This window comes from Crassostrea angulata, chromosome 1 (assembly GCF_025612915.1).
Source record: "Crassostrea angulata isolate pt1a10 chromosome 1, ASM2561291v2, whole genome shotgun sequence".
Taxonomy (NCBI): Eukaryota; Metazoa; Mollusca; class Bivalvia; order Ostreida; family Ostreidae; genus Magallana; species Magallana angulata.
In genome coordinates this window covers 7510642-7527771 of record NC_069111.1, presented here as the reverse complement: position 1 = coordinate 7527771, position 17130 = coordinate 7510642, and the positions used below count along the sequence as shown (strand labels likewise).

The window sequence follows — 17130 nt, the reverse complement described above, 5'->3', positions numbered from 1 at the left end:
CTTGTGGGCCGAGAACCAGTTCACTGGAAGTTCAACTTGTCCGGATACCAAGCAGGGACCGGAAATGAATGCAATGTTGGATATAGTTTGCGAATCCTTCGATAAGAAAGATAACTCTTCCTTGATAGAATAAATAAATAAATAACTAGATACGATCTCGTTACGAGTAACGAGTAGGTCTTCCGTTCAATTTTTTAAACGATACGATTAAAATATCAATAAAATTTCAGAATTTCTCCTCAACCCCTCCCTTTCAGATAATGTATACGATTGTCAATATCCTTTCAAATGCGAGACAAAGTGTTTTGCTTTTTCACATTCAGCACATTAAAGATGTAAGATTTTAGTTCCCAAAAATCCTTAATTACATCATCAATGGGTGTGGCAATGAGTTTTACAAACTGATATTGTTACGATCAACAACTTTGCTTCTATGATGCTTTACAAAATCTTCATCGTTTTTTAAGGTATGTGTAAGAAACTTTACGAGTCTCTTGGCCCCTAATTTAAGGGGCCTGCCCCTTTTTTGAGTTCACTCAAAAGGTCCCACGAATACTAACATTTTTTGTCCTTACAACCATCTAAAATTGTTGTTCATTTTTGAGATACAAATGATTGAATGTTTTAGGGGCCAGCCCTCTAAATCCTTAATGGGGACAGACAATGGTGCTTTCATCAATGGAATCGATTAAAATAATCAATGCAAACATTTTCTCTTCTACAATGCTTAACAAAATATGTCTCCTTTTCTAGATATATTGCGCCAAAGTTTAAGTACTTTAGCCCCTAAAAATCCCTAATTACGCAATAAATGGGCGTGGCATTGATTTTGTCTGATAGATATTGTTATGATCAACAACTTTGCTTCTATAATGCATTACAAAATCGTTATCATTTTTATGTTATTTGTAATAGAGTTTACGAGTGTCTTGACCCCTAATTAAAAGGGCCAGTCCTATTTTTCTTGATTTCTTTGAAAAATTCTTAAGAATTCTAACATTTTTTGTTCTTACACCCATCTAAAATTGTTGTTCATTTTTGAGTTACAAATGATTGTATATTTAAGAAGCCAGCCCTGTAGATCCCTTATGGGAACAGACATTGGTGTTTTGATAATTGGAATCAATTTAAACTATGAATGAAAATATTTTCTCTTCTACAATGCTTAACAAAATATGTCTCCTTTTCTAGATATATTGCGTCCAAGTTTAAGTACTTTGGCCCCAAAAAATCTCTAATTACGTAATAAATGGGCGTGGCAATGATTTTTTTCTGATAGATACTGTTACGATCAACAACTTTGCTTCTATAATCCATTACAAATTCTTTATTGTTTTTAAGTTATTTGTAATAGAGTTTACGAGTGTCTTGGCCCCTAATCAAATTAGCCAGACCCTTTTTCATGATTTCTTTGAAAAGGTCTTAAGAATTCTAACATTTTTTGTTCTTACGCCCATCTAAAATTGTTGTTCATTTTTGAGATACAAATGATTGAATATTTTAGGGGCCAGCCCTGTAGATCCCTTATGGGGACAGACATTGGTGTTTTGATAATTGGAATCAATTTAAACCATTAATGCAAACATTTTTTCTTCTATGATGTTTAACAAAATATGTCTACTTCTCTAGATATATTGCGTCCAAGTTTAAGTACTTTGGCCCCTAAAAATCCCTAATTACGTAATAAATGGGCGTGGCAATGATTTTTTCTAATAGATATTGTTGCGATCAACAACTTTGCTTCTATAATGCATTACCAAATCTTTATCATTTTTAAGTTATTTGTAATAGAGTTTACGAGTCGCTTCGCCCCTAAAAAAAGGGACCAGCCCCTTTTTCTTGATTTTCTTGGAAAGAACTTTTGATAATCTACTATTTTTGTTATCTATGTTTTAACAAAATATCAACTGATAAGAAGATACAGATCAAAAAGTATGAACATTTTGAATGAAAATTCGTACCCAATTTTCGTGCCTAGCCGAGCTCCAAGAAATGGCGCCACTAGCGTAAAACAACATAATAGTGCACAACTCCAAACTATTGACTACCTATCCTGAAAATTTCATAGTCATATCTCTGATAGTTTCTGAGATCAGCTCTGCACAAAATATGTCCTAAAAAATTACAAAATAGCCGATAAATCGGTACCGGAAGTGACGACACAAAAAATGAAAAAATGTATGAAGTTTAGATCACACCCAATAATCTGTGAAAAAATGATTGATATCGGTCAAAAGGTTTTCAAGAAATCGCGTGCACAAAATTTGGAAGAAAAAAAATAATTAGAAACAGTACGAAAACTATAAGGTCTTCCGCTGGAAACGGAAGACCTTAAAAAGGGAATGAAAAAGGGGATCTGATTTTGCCAATCAAGGTATTCTAAAATGTTTATAGTCCGATAGTTTTTTGATAAATAAAATGGAACGTGTTGAGTTCATGATTTGAAAGAAATTTCTAATTAAAAAAGGCAACTACCAAAGGGTTTAAATCGGAAATCAAATACAGAATTTATATACTAAAGATATGATAGTTCAAATAAAATCTGGCAGTGCAAATGTAAGTATATGCTTAAAGGAGATCTTTGCATATCACTAGTATTAGTAAACACTAGATATATTGGGTTGTGCTACTCTACCATTTGGCTTCTTCATGGTGGTTATTGTCCCCTTGTGGGCTGATAACCAGTTCACTGGAAGTTCAAGCTCTTCCGTATACCAATCAAAAACCGGAAATGGGCGCAATATCGGATATAGTTCGCGAATCCTTCGATAAGAAAGATCACTCTTGGTTGATTGAAAAAATAAATAAAAAGAGAATGAAAAAAGGAAATTTTATTTTTCCCTTCAAGGTATTCTAAAAGTGTGTGCATTTCAAATGAAAATTTGTTGTTGTTTTTTAGAAATTCATCATCAAGAAATGAATATTAAGATCTTGATGTTATTATAGCGATGCCAAATATCGTTAGTAATTTACAATATTGTTATTGATTGGATGAGACGTTTGACTTCGACCCTAGGTATTTGCGGGATTAGTCGTCGTATTTGTATCCACTGCCAATCCATAGCAGAATAACAACAAACTCATCTTATAGATGGGAAGGGATTGGACATCCGATCGCGATGTCAACAAACGTGACAATTTTTAACCCAGTACCCAAATTAGATATCATAAATCGACGATAGCTATTTCCTAATTAACAGCTTGTAGACCTAGTTCATGAAATGTACTACATTCATTGAAGACAAATTTCAGATTATCGAGAAAAGGTAAAAATTTCATTCACGCATTGATTAATTATATATTACACTAACAAATTGTTTTATACCAAGGATATGTCAAGTTCCCATGACAAAATAAGATAACGTTCAAGGGTCAAACATGTAATTGGAAGATTCTATAGACATTTATGGTATTGAATAATTTGTGTACATGTATTTTGTCTTGCACCACCTCTTTATATGTTGTACTGTATATGTCTATGTATTGTGTATTTTCCAGTGGAAATTTTTTTTTAAAAATCATGGTTTATATATTTTTAAGTGTAAATATAAAGTAACAAAATCTTATCGTCTTTTTTCAATTCATATTAAGTGTTGATTAAAATTTTTATTGATAGAAGGATATCCCAGTTGTATTGGGTTCCAGAACTGGGAATCAAATTCCCTCTGATATACGTGTACTAGTATACACACATATCAACTAACCCTTAACTCTAAAAACAGTACAACATTCTTTATTTTTCCTAACACGAATAAACAATTATGTCACAGTGGTATGAAAACCAGAGGAATATTTTTTTTTAGTTTTGCTTTTAAAAGAATTTTTAACATATGATATTTAAGTTTCATATTTTTGTCTGCGTCTTCAAGGACGCATACTGTTTTCTTTGGGTAGGCAAACATGAAATGACTTTGTATTGGTATATTCAACCAATAGGGACGGATTTGTGTGTTTATTCTAAAGAATACCAAGCCGTGTCTATACATCTATTCAGGGGCCAATGTCAAATTTTTTGTCCTTCAAATATATCAGAGTTGTTATTATGAAAGCTGAAAAGGAAACCAGTTTCTTTTAATGCTTATACCTAGCTATGGATTTTTGAATTTAGAAAAACCCATACATTATCGGATGATTGCTGAATATTGACGGGAAACTCAAAAGATTTTATTGGGGGGGGGGTGTGAATGATGGACATTACCTCTGCCATTCCCTTGCTTGCCAGAACAAATTAAGAGACCTGCATCCGTTGTGGTGAGTCGACTTGCAGAGGACGAGATTAATTTGCAAATCATTAATTAACAAACTAGACGGTTCTCCATCTATAACATTACTAAAAATGGCTGTTGCTTGTTTTTAGCGAGACATATTGAATTTGACTGACACACTCTTCACAACTGGCTTGTTTAGATATACAACTGACACCTATAAAGCTCATCCATTGAAATGTTCGTTCTAGCTCCCTTCAGATTAATCATCGATTTTTAAAACTCGTTTTCTCGTTCAAACTTTGAATGTTTGACCATAATGAAATCTGCGTTGTTTTGTTTTTACGGTGCAGCCTCCGATCAATAAAATAATCTCTTCTTGTTTGTTTGCTTTGCAGTGATGTTAAAGGGTACTGAATTACTACTACTACTACGAGAGAGAGAGAGAGAGAGAGAGAGAGAGAGAGAGAGAGAGAGAGAGAGAGAGAGAGAGAGAGAGAGAGAGAGAGAGAGAGTATGGACGGACAAACAGTACACATTTTTGTTGTTTTGATATGCTTGTTACATTTAAAGTTAATAATTACAATTTATAAATGTAAACTTAACTATTGCAGTTTAAGTCTATATTGATAAATTTTAAACTTATAATGTAACATACTTCCAACCACTCGTAGTTATCTTTTTTTTTTTACTCTCCATTCAAAAAGCCCTTTGACAGCTGTTGTAGAAATTGCCTTCAATCGATCGAGTCCTCCCTTTCTGATTCAACCAGCAAATATTGCAAAGTGACCAGAGACAGGGATTGTTGAGGATTTGAATTATTCAGGTATGTTGGCATCTGCGCAAATTAAATGTCCTCTGTCTTTTAATAAAATTTATTTTTATAACAAACAAAATCCTGTGCACTTCAAGTGCGCTTCAAGTGGAATAAAACACCTGTATTTTAACAACAATCTATAGATCCTCTTTCCGTAGAAAAGGTTCCTTCTTGCTGGGATCGATCAGAATTGGCTGCAAGCTCATAACAGTTCATCAGTCATTAGAAAATTTGTCATCGTTTGAGAGTGGAAACAAGTCTTCCGTCCGTCAGTCTACACGAGGAAATTCATTATCTGTTTACCACGTCAAAGTACATTGTTTGTGTTTTAATAACGCGCACCTCCATTTCTCCTTCAGGTGTCGCGTTTCAGACTGCCGTTGGAGAGATTATTACATCGGACTTGATTGGTCGACCCCTGGGGGTCAAGGACTTAGATAGCGCAGTCAACAGCTGGACGGTAATAGGGACACACCGAGGCTCCGGGAAACATGGCCAGAACTTTAGGAGGGATGTATCTTACTGCCCCGGGCTAGTGACCTCAACCAAGGACAGGTTTCAGGGAACATGGGGAGCAGGGGGGCACCTGCTAGCCTAGTGGCGTATGGACTGCTGGCCCTACAGGCTTTGTATATGTACTGTGTGGCGGGTGATATAGAAGAAGAGTTTCTATTAATTCAAGGTAGGTTTGTTTTGATGGCGATTTCCCCCGAAATCCCATTAACACTTGGATTTTGTTTCCTGTGTTAATATTTGACTTTACGATAAGAGGCTGGATTCGTCAGTTGTTTGTGTTGTTCCCGAATGTCGCTATGTCACTGAGCAATAGTTTATGGTTTATTGTACACGCTACTGGCCAAGGGTTTGGGAAGGTAATGGCTCATCGCCATGTGCATACCAGAAATACACACATTATTATGATCCGTCCGAGATGGGCGAACATTCGTCATTTTTTTTTTATCTGATGGGGACATTTGTTTGGTCACATTTATGTATAAAGTTTATCATCGATTCTAACATTGATAACTGTTCCACAAACAACTTAACGTCTCTTAGTCTCAATAAAACGTGTTTGTCTAAATGCATCAACGCTTCATTAAATGGAATATAGCAGTCGGTTTAGTAGACACATGATTATGTTATTAAACTAACTTAAAAAGTTTGTCGTCGCACACGGAAGGTCAAATTTAAGTGTGTGAATTATAAATAACTTGTTTATCTCTTTTGGTGTAAATGTAAATCTAAATTAGTGTAATTTTTTACGTTTACTAGATGCACTAGTTAAGTATATCATAATTTTTTAAAATAAAAGTAGCCTGTATCATTTTAGTAAGCCACTGGCGAAATGAATGTACATGTATTATATTTAAGCAGGGACATTATTTATACTAAGTATATACGTCCCTGATTATAGCTTACTTCTTCCACTCCCTGGTATAAGACATGTGACACTTCATTTTAAGGAGTGTCCACTGCTATTTTGATTCTATCAACATAGCGTCAAAGATGTTGCATGCACAGGTGCTTGAGGACAGGATCCACCCCCCTTCCACCCCCAACCCCAAGTATATAGACCCCCGGGACTTTATTTATTTATTTTTTATTAAATTATCTTTTTATGACATATTTCTAGTCCCGGGGGTCTATATACTTGGGGCTAGGGTGGAAGGGGGGGGGGGGGGGGGGTCGATCCTGTCCTATAGCACCTGTTGTTGCATGGTAATAAATGTGGCCTTAACCCTGAACTATTAAACCAAAGGTCAGGGATGGCAGCCATGTTAATTGTCATCTTTAATTAATATCTCTGAACGTCTGATTGTCGTCGTCAAATGCATGTTGCCTTCAGTAGGACAAATAATTTACTTTAAAAACAATCCTAGGTAGCGTTTCGATTGATCATTTTGTTGCTGCACTAGACAAACCTGTAAACATCATCTGTCTTCCTTGTTGCCATAAATGACAAAAATAAGGAAACAAAGCAGGTTCTGATTTTATTGACGACTGGTTGGCAGAAATAGAAAGCTCATTAAATATGGGGGCCTCTGTTTTACAGATAAATCTTTCTCCAACGTCACCGTGTATGGCAGAGAGGTTTCCTGTGGCCAGCACAGGCCGGGACTGTTCCCCACGGAAACATGGACATGTAACGACATCAGGTAATACGTGAACATGAACGGGTATACGATGTTACGTGAACATGAACAGGTTTATGATATAACGTAAACATGAACAGGTATAAGATGTTAAGTGAACATGAACAGGTTTATGGTATTCGTAAACATGAACAGGTATAAGATGTTACGTGAACATGAACAAGTATAAGATATTACGTAAACATGAACAGATATAAAATATTACGCAGACAGTAACATATGTAAAATATTGCGTGAACATGAACAAATTTAAGGTATAACGAGAACATGAACATATATATAAAGTATTATTTGACATGAACAGATATAAGGTATTGCGTGAACATGGGCAGATGTAAAAATATTACGTAAACATGAAATTACGTGAAGATGAAGAAGTATAAGGGATTGCGTGAGCATGAACAACTATATGGTATAACGTGAACATGAAGATATATAAGGTATCTCGTAAACATGAACAAATATAAGGTAATGCGTGAACTTAAGCAACTGTGTATTACGGTATGTTTGCAATAACTGATATATTGTATAACGTGAGCATATCAACGAATGTAAGGTATTACGTAAACACGAAGAAAATTACGGTATTAAGTTTAACATGAACAAAAAGATATTACATAATCTTGAACAAAAATAAGGTAATCATAGACCTTAAGCAGACGTTTAATAAAATCACGTATCACTTGAACATGAACAGATATTAGGTATTACGCCACTTTGCGTTTACATATAATGACATCAAATAGGACGTAAAAATGTAAAATAGTCATTTAAAAACATCTGAGAAACGTCTAACGATATAACGTGGGCATGTACAAAAACAGATATCGGGTATTACATGATTAAGGAGCGATATCAAATATTGCATGAGCATGTAATGTAATAAAAATCGCGTTATCATAGTACAACACATAATTTAATATTCATTCAATGACCTTTACTAAACGTCGACATATTAATGTATTAATTTGTTGTAAGTGGACATATAAGAGCATAATGTAAAGATTACTATATACTGACGATGTTAACGTTATGACATTAAAAGTTCTTTTGACTGTTACATCAGTTATTACATGGACATGTAATGACATCAAGTACCCGTCGGTGAGTGGTGGTCTGAAAGTTGTCAAGTGTAATTCATGGGGGGCCAGTTTGCAGTGCAATGGAAGTCTATCCCACAGTATCATACGGAAATATAACTCTTAGGAACATGTGAACATCTATGAATGGTTAATCGGCTACACCAAAATTGTATTGTTAAAAAATGTTGTCTTCGTGTACTTTTTCTTGGTCTTTTAACACAGATACGTTTTTTATTCTTTAAAACCAGTGGAATAGTTGAGCTTTATTGTGAAGCTCTGTACATGTGAGACAACTGCATCATTATCCCCAGAGTACGACACCACGGTGATCATTGTAACACGCTCGTCACTGTGCAGTGTTGGCACCGTCACCACGGTGATCATTGTAACACGCTCGTCACTGTGCAGTGTTGGCACCGTCACCACGGTGATCATTGTAACACGCTCGTCACTGTGCAGTGTTAGCACCGTCACCACGGTGATCATTGTAACACGCTCGTCAGTGTGCAGTGTTAGCACCGTCACCACGGTGATCATTGTAACACGCTCGTCACTGTGCAGTGTTAGCGCCGTCACCACGGTGAATATTGTAACACGCTCGTCATTGTGCAGTGTTAGCGCCGTCACGCTGTAGCGTCCTTTTTCGGGAACTTCTCAGTCTGAAGCGTCATACTCTTATATTCTTGTTACTAAAAAAACCTTGGTTGTATTCTTTCTTAGAATTATTTCCTGTTGTCGAGTACACTGATAAGTGGACATGTTTTGATGGGTGGAAAAAAAATACGGTTTTAAATGAACTGCGTCGTTGTTCTTGAGTAAGGTGCTAGAACGTTTTACAACGCAGTATTGCAGCGCAAAGTTAGGTCGTGTCAGTTTACTTTTCTCACATTATGAAAAATTCATTTTTTGAAGTGTCAAATTGCTACGTTTGTCATTACCAAGAGAATATTAATTTTTTGGCAAAATAAATGGCATTAAAAAAGATGCATCTACGAATAATCATAGTTCATTATCGGCAATGGCTGCAACATGACCCCTGTTTTGAACTTCCTGTTAGTATAATTGGTATCGGACGGTTTGTTGTCTGGGACTAATATAGTAGGCTGTAATGGTCTGCATTGAATGCTGTTAACGATGTGCTTTAGTATTTAGTGGTTGATGGAGCCTCAGGGTACCGTGGGTTCACAGGTAAACTACGCAGTCATACAGACATTAGACAGCAGACGGATAATAAAAACTCGTCACGCGTGCATCCTATTGGAATTCTCCTCTTCCTGGTTTAGTATTTGTTGTTCAAACCCAGATTGATAGAGTCAAGTGATTAAGATTTGATGCGCCGTAATGATGTCCCGATCCATCAAATTTTCTTCGATTTGCTTATCTTGTAATTCTCTGACAGCTTCAGAAATGAAGGAGGCATTACTTGTATCTTCCTAGTCTTAGGAGGTATTCAAATTAAATTGCTCTCATAACTCATAACGCGAATAATATCAAAACAATATTATACATGTAGCTGGCTAAACACAAGTAAGATGTGACAATAAGTCTGAATATAATATTGCATCCGGTCTAACGTTTTGATATAGACCCATAACAAGGTTGGTGTCATTAAAATGAGAGTCGATCCCGGAAATATTAAACCTGTTTGTTGGTGTCATTAACATACCTACATAATGTTTATTGCTGCTTTCAGCGATATTTAATCCGGATGATCATATATATGCAAAGCAATGTGTAATGTAAGGGTCATTTGTTGGTGCGCCGATCTAGAGTAGGGGTAAAGAAGTCCTCACCCCCCCCCCCCCCATCAAAATTTTAAGCTTTTTAAAATTCACACAGTAAAGTTACCGAAAATAATACAAACAACTGCTGAGGGCCGCACCCATATCTGGTATTGATATCATCAATCAACACCTACTACTGTTGAATTTAGTTGCACTCAATACCATCATCCGAACAACCCCCCCCCCCCCCCCATATACATTTTAGTGACAAAAGATTTGAATTGAACTTGAAAAATCACTAAAGGAAGCATGGGACTCTTCGATATTGCGAGGTGCTTTACATTTTTTTTAATGAACAATAAAATTAATTACATTTCTGAACATTTTAATCTTCAGACTTTTTGTTTCTACCAGCGTAGCACAATAGAATACAGTGTCAACTCCTGATCTGCAAGTCACGTGATCGAAAACAGCTGGGCTTTCTTAATTTTTTCATTTCGAAAATTTATGTTAAAATATTGTACGATTTAGATTTTCAAAACGTTGATATTATTTGATTAGATCCAAACTGCAGTTTCATTCTTATTAAAAATTATCGTTTTAATGCAATCTAATTAAAATAGATCCTTCACGCTCTCGTATTTGATATGTCGCTGTGAGGACACAGCGACATATCAAATACGAGAGCGTGAAGGATCTAATTTTAATTAGATTGCGTTTTAATGTCTCCATATACACCTAGGAGAGCTATGATATTGTTAGTTAGTATTACCGGTAATAGAGGTGTTTAATTTTGACAGAGTGGATGGGATGAGGATAGCCTACGGCTACTATCCAGGCTTAGGCGCGGATTCAAAGTGCACAGAGACGGGGGGCTTCGATGAACTGAGGGAACTCTGTGAACAACTGCTGAAAAAGTCGGTGGCCTTTACCGGCAAGCTGTGGGGGGCACAGGTATATACACAGAGAGAGAGAGAGAGAGAGAGAGAGAGAGAGAGGGAGAGAGAGAGATTTATCCTTCTAAATCTTGATTTCGCCACGCCGTTTTCTTGGATACTAATGGACACAAATCGCGGGCTTGTCAACATTCGTCCGTAAGGAATTTCCGCGCCGGATCAGTTAGGAATAGCAAATGGGCTTCCTAGAGTATTGATTATGGAGGGAAAAACTAATGTATGAAGCCAATGCAACCACCGGTAGAACTAATAATGAGACACTAAGACAGGCTTCGCCGTGTTAATTCTTCGTCTATCTCGGCATGTATCAGCATGGAACATCTAATCAACGGCCATTGATCAGCTACCATCCTCGATGTGTACGCCAATATGTTCCTACATGCCGATTGTTAATGACCAGAAGTGGCTGTAGTAAATCAGGTGTTACAGAGATGCTTTTGGCTCGTTGAAACGCCTTTAGATCTCTTCGTTACTTAAAAACTGGTTGCCTTCCTTCTGAACCAGTTTAGAGGACAGTGGTCATTTTTAGACTCTATGAGATCTATAACCCTTGAGAAGAAAATAAAGATATTGGAAAATGTTCGAATACTTGGTATTTCAAATAAATACATGTACTATTATTTTTTCTTCACTATACAATAGTTTATAAGTAAATCTGATGGATAACTCGTTGACCATCCTGACCCCTTTAAATAAATGCCGTTGTGTCCTGCTGAGTACTTTTAATGTGTTGAAGCTCAATGCCTTTCACTTTTAGGATATTAAAAAAAAATTCGCAAAGACAATTGTCTGTGTTAAAACCGGCAACCAGCGTTGAACATGGCGAATACAATCGTTATCCGCATGTCAGATAATTTTATGGACATGCCAATAATACAATGACTCATCTATTAATATGACTAGGGCTGGATTGTCAACAGGGATGCATGGTTCTTGGACAGATTAGAGCAGTGAGATTAGTTTAGAGCTAGGGGTGCAACCATAATTATGGCATTCCTTGAAACAAAGCACGACTGGAAAAATAATTATAAATCGTATTTTTTATTTTAGAGATCTAATAGAGAACTCAGCGTAATTCTCTTTGTCTTTATTGCGTTCTTTTAATTCGGAGTTCTTTCATAAAGCATACATTGACTTTTAAACATTTTTCGACCTCACTCGCGTTCGGGATCATAACATCAGTATTAATTGTCTTTATTTATTTGTAATACACCAGTCAAGAGTGTGATGATCGTTCTGTGGCAAAGCTTAACATTTTAGTATTTTCCTTATCATTAAATTAACCTCAAACATCGCCACCATTCCTTATACCGAGTTTAAGTTATATGTAGCAGAACAAGAATAACCGGTCTGCACATCAGTCTAAATGTGAACGCAATACAGTAAAACAGTATTGAAATTGCTTATTGCAAATTGATTTTCTTTATGCCAACCCCAATCTTTTACTGTTTATTAGAAACATGATAATATAATAGTATGTTTTATGAATACAAACTAATATTTTTGTCAGTCATATAATCATGTTTGATGTGTTTTCAATGTTTTCAGGTGTCCAATGCTACCTGTGATTTTACCAAAGATACTCGCGTGACCCTCAACATGGTGATCGGGGGCTTTGAGTGGCAGGAGATGGGGCCAGGGCACGGGATGATAGAGACATTGCAGTGTACTGCCTTCCCCAAGGAGGATGAACACGGGGGCATGGTGCTCTAAGACTCGCCTTGTGCGCATACAATCACACAAACTACTCAAACCATTAACATGACGTCACTTCCTTTGTCTTGATCGCAATATGCTTTCCCGCAGGTGTATATTTTCCCTTTTTACCCGCAAACTTTCATTCATTCATGACGGGACAGTAATCCAGAACTGATAGCGAATCTTTTACTGTGATTATACAAACTGGATTGTTATTCGTCTAAAAGAAGAGGATGGCTCGCCGGAATAGATGCTACAGTTCTCTCCCCTTGATTCTGATTTGGGATATATTGCTACAATTAATGTCTGTACATACATGTGAAAACCAACCGTTATATTGTTTCTTAACTGTCCATGTTTTGTTTATTCGTTCATCACAGAATAAATCATAATATAGATTAGTTTTTGTGAAAATCAATACGATCTATCTGTATGTTTTGTACTCTCTGTCCGCAGACGATCATTGCTGAGGTCAGAGCGCCGTTATCTTGTCAAATATTATATAAATAGTGCCTGTTTGGGAGGGTAACAGTTGAAATTGACACCCCGAGAAAACCATTGTCAACCGACGCGAAGCGGATGACAATTCGTAATGTTACCCGTTGCTAAGTGCGATGCTAACGCTGAGGCAGGCACGTAGCATCAAGGGGGGGGGGGCCACTTTTTATCGCAGCAACAATTTTTTTTAAAATTTACATATAAAAAATGGAATTATCATGGAGTTGGCCCCCCATTTTTTTGGAGTATGTAAAAAATTGATATGAAAAGAAGGAAATGAGGATTGAAATTGAAGTTATATAGTTCGCTAGCCCCCCCCCCCCCCCCTCTCGTTGCCATGGTAGCCTGTAAATGTGCCTAAACAGCAAACACCCAGCACATAATATTTCAAAATCATCTACCATTTTAAGTTTTGTATATTTTTGAACTAACTATTCGAAAATCTGGTAATATTGCCAAATATTTATGTATCCCCTTTGGTATCATAATAACAATATTATTCTTCATTTCCAACAAATGATAAAAAAAAATTAATATAAAATACAATATCCATTTTAGCTTATCAATTTATTCAATTTGTGATATTATCTTCTCCAACTTTATAAATAGAAACATTTTATTGTTTGAAAAAGACATTAGTAGGCATATGTTATTGCCTTTTTGATCGTGTAAAGTAGATGACTATTTTGATACAGCAAAACATGAAAATGATTCATTCTTTATTCTATGAATACCCATGAATGAAATAATATGATGCATGCATTTTTTCTTTGACTGTACTTGGCAAATTGTTACTTTCATCTAATACACAAGGTTTTGGGCGGACATCCCCAAAACAGCAAGTACATGTAACTGGCAGTGGTAGTAAGTTTTGTTTACATTGTATTTACGATATACATCTCTCTCTCTCTCTCTCTCTCTCTCTCTCTCTCTCTCTCTCTCTCTCTCTCTCTCTCTCTCTCTCTCTCTCTCTCTGTGAGACAGTTGCTGAGTACAGAGCTATAAACGTATCACATACAATTGGAACAAATTAGTGCCGCTCGGATCTATGTCACCTAATTCTGGTACTGATGTCGATTCCATGGCTGCTGATTTTATCTCATTAAGTTTATATTGCTTTGTTTTGATCGCACAGAACCCAATAAACGACACCACTCGGGGGGTTTTCAGCTTTTATAATTGATGTTCTTCTTTTTTTAAACAAGTCTTTATCTTTTTTTCTGTGTTTTAAACCATTGACTTCTTAGAACTTCAATACTAATGGATTTTAGTACATGCACCTTCTGATTCTAGACCAAAGATAATAATGGTTATAGTCTTCAAATAAAAACAAAACGTATATGTTGAATTCAATTTCCTTGCTGTATAAACAGATGATTAATAATTGTCTTTGTATACCAGAAATTACAATTAGACGTTGGGGTTTTTAATTAGAAGGGCCTGTCTTAATTAATATTTATTTATAAAAATAGCTGAATAAAGAATAAATCTGTCGGAAACTGTCAAGGAGATTAATTGTATTCAACAACGGTGGGCAGTGGGTGACGACATGAACACCACTTTAACTTATGAAGAAAAAGAAAAAGAGAGCAAGACTGAATCAAGACAAGACTGAAAATACACTAACACGTAAATAACAAATTTTTTTACATAATGCAGTGACGTACATGTACCTGTATTATGGCTACTATACAATATGGTCAACATTGCAGAGGTCAGACCGACAGAGGGCGCCTTTCGACATGTTGTGTCCATATAGCCAATCCCATGTACAATGTACTCATATCAGACAACAATTAAGACGGCTCGATGGTCGATTGAAGATTACATTGAAATTGGAACTTTTCAAGAATTGGCTGAATTCAAGTCTCGTACTAGAACAATTAATTTTAGACAGTTGGGCGACAGTTTCAGCCACTAGCTTCCGTGCGTGATGCATTCATTAATGATAGCACATTTTTTCTTTTATTATGATTGTATTCTTGGGCACATATGACGTCAATAAATAATGTATCATACTGTATTTGCACAGATTTTCTAATATTTCTGATTCAGCCAACAAAATTGAGTAATTTTCAAGAAGCAGATGCAAGAATACAAACATATCCTGTGTGTGACGTGATACTATATATGGCGTGTTCTGGGATAAGAACTGGTATGTGCAAAGAAAGATTTAGTGTCATCTACTATGTACATTTACGCGCAGCGTATCAATGTTTTTTTAAATTCATAGAATTCAAAACTATTTATATCAAGTTTGTTATAGATAGTTTTGGGTTCTTTGAATTACAAAACTTAATCAGTTTTGGCGTCTTACTATACTCTGTCCTGAGTTTTTGCTCCTCCACTTTTCGTTTGATATCTCGATAATAATAAATACCTTTGTGCTCAAACTACGTTCATCCACATATATGAAAAATGTCCAGATTATCTGTTTTGAAACGCCCCTCTACCGCTTCAGGTTTCAATACACAACCCAAAATAGAAAGTCTACGGGGATTTTGCATTGCATCAGAGATTAAGCCCGGATGATAACGTTGAAAAATTACGCAAGGTGTCCCGAGTACTTCTGAATGGAGAAAAGATGTAAAAATTTCCCATTATAAATCTCCGTAAGAAATTTGTTTTCGTTCCTGTAAACTTTTATGAGCTGAAAGGGATATCTTGGATATTTTCCATTTCATTGATTTCAACTGTACTTCTTTCACAGATATATGTATTTTTATTAAAAATCATCAAAAAGTGATGGAAGCAATAACTTGGGACGGACTTTACCTGTGCATACAAATGTATACCTCCTAGCAGATACATACGTGCGGATCTAGAGGGGGGTCAGGAGGGTCCAGATCCCCCTGCCAAATTCTTTTTTTTTATTTACCAAAAGTATGCCTCGGACCGCCCCCCCCCCCCGCCCCCCCCCCCCCCCCCCCCCCCCAGAAATTTTCTGAATCCGCGCATGACATTTCAGTAGATCAACGTAAGAATTTAATACGAAAGAGGTTATTAAGACTTGAAAGCCGACTCACATACTCATTTATTGACACTCATTGTTGTCTTATCTCACCAATAACAAAGTGCAATTGTATAATTTTATTCTTTAAATAATAGATATCACATGTATTCAAAATTGTGCATTTTATTTAGATATGACCATGATTTATTTATATCGTATCAAACAGTTCGCTCAATCTGATAACTTTAAAATCAGATCACCCGTGCTCCCGTTTTACGACGAGGCGACATGTCATTAATTGGAAGTATTGAGGACCAGATTTTAATCAGATTGACATTTCGCTGACATTCAGGGGTCTTCTCCTAAGGTTTCGTTGTGTTTAACGCTGGGTGATTTTGTCTGCTGTAAACAAAGGCAGACTGGCATCTAATGTGATTATGTGGCTTACTCTCACTGCGTCTTTTCTGACTTCTTTCCAATTAAAGTCGGTTGGAATTCCAGGGAATGATAAAAATATCAGCTACACATATATAATTCCAGTGTGGACACATCTTTATGGGTTTCTCCTCCTCAATCTGACAAATACCTATTGATCTTTGTGGTCCTTCAGAGATAAAGAGTCTTAGTAGGATGTGAGGGAGACTATATGGTTTTGTTGCAGAAGCAACTGAAATTTTAACAGATAAACGCCTCAATGAAATATTGTTTGACATTTTATTTCTGTCTTTCATACTGTCTCAAACCTGGTGTCCAATCTATCTAAATTATTTCTTCAGTACGCACATAATACCAATAAGTGTAATATTAATGTGATCAATAATTAGAAGAGAATGCACCAAATATAACTCTGCATGCGCGGATCAATTAATTTCTTTTTAACAAGGGGGGGGGGGTGTTTGCCGGGAGTTTCCAATACCTATTCTGTAACTTTATGCCATGTGGATTTATTATATTTGATTTTTTTTAGAAAGGTTGTAGACTCCATAACGATCGCCTAAACTTAGTTCCGCGCGCGCAGGTCTACTTATTCCGTTTTGCAAGACG

The 17130-nt window shown here is 36.2% G+C and overlaps 1 protein-coding gene across 1 annotated transcript; it reads left to right on the top strand.

Annotated features, from left to right (window-relative positions):
- The first annotated feature begins 5213 nt into the window (after window positions 1–5213).
- LOC128161064 (uncharacterized) lies at window positions 5214–13036 on the top strand. The gene is made up of 4 exons (XM_052824316.1): window positions 5214–5704; window positions 7076–7178; window positions 10782–10935; window positions 12486–13036. The coding sequence occupies exons 1-4, from the start codon at window positions 5590–5592 to the stop codon at window positions 12648–12650; spliced, it is 537 nt and encodes a 178-aa protein (XP_052680276.1). The 5' UTR covers window positions 5214–5589; the 3' UTR covers window positions 12651–13036.
- The last annotated feature ends 4094 nt before the right edge of the window (window positions 13037–17130 follow it).

Coding starts and splice junctions, on each gene's coding strand:
- LOC128161064 (XM_052824316.1), top strand. CDS start 5,590: ATGGGGAGCAGGGGGGCACCTGCTAGCCTAGTGGCGTATGGACTGCTG. Junction 7,179..10,781: donor TGGACATGTAACGACATCAG/GTAATACGTGAA, acceptor TAATTTTGACAG/AGTGGATGGGATGAGGATAG. Junction 10,936..12,485: donor GCAAGCTGTGGGGGGCACAG/GTATATACACAG, acceptor CAATGTTTTCAG/GTGTCCAATGCTACCTGTGA.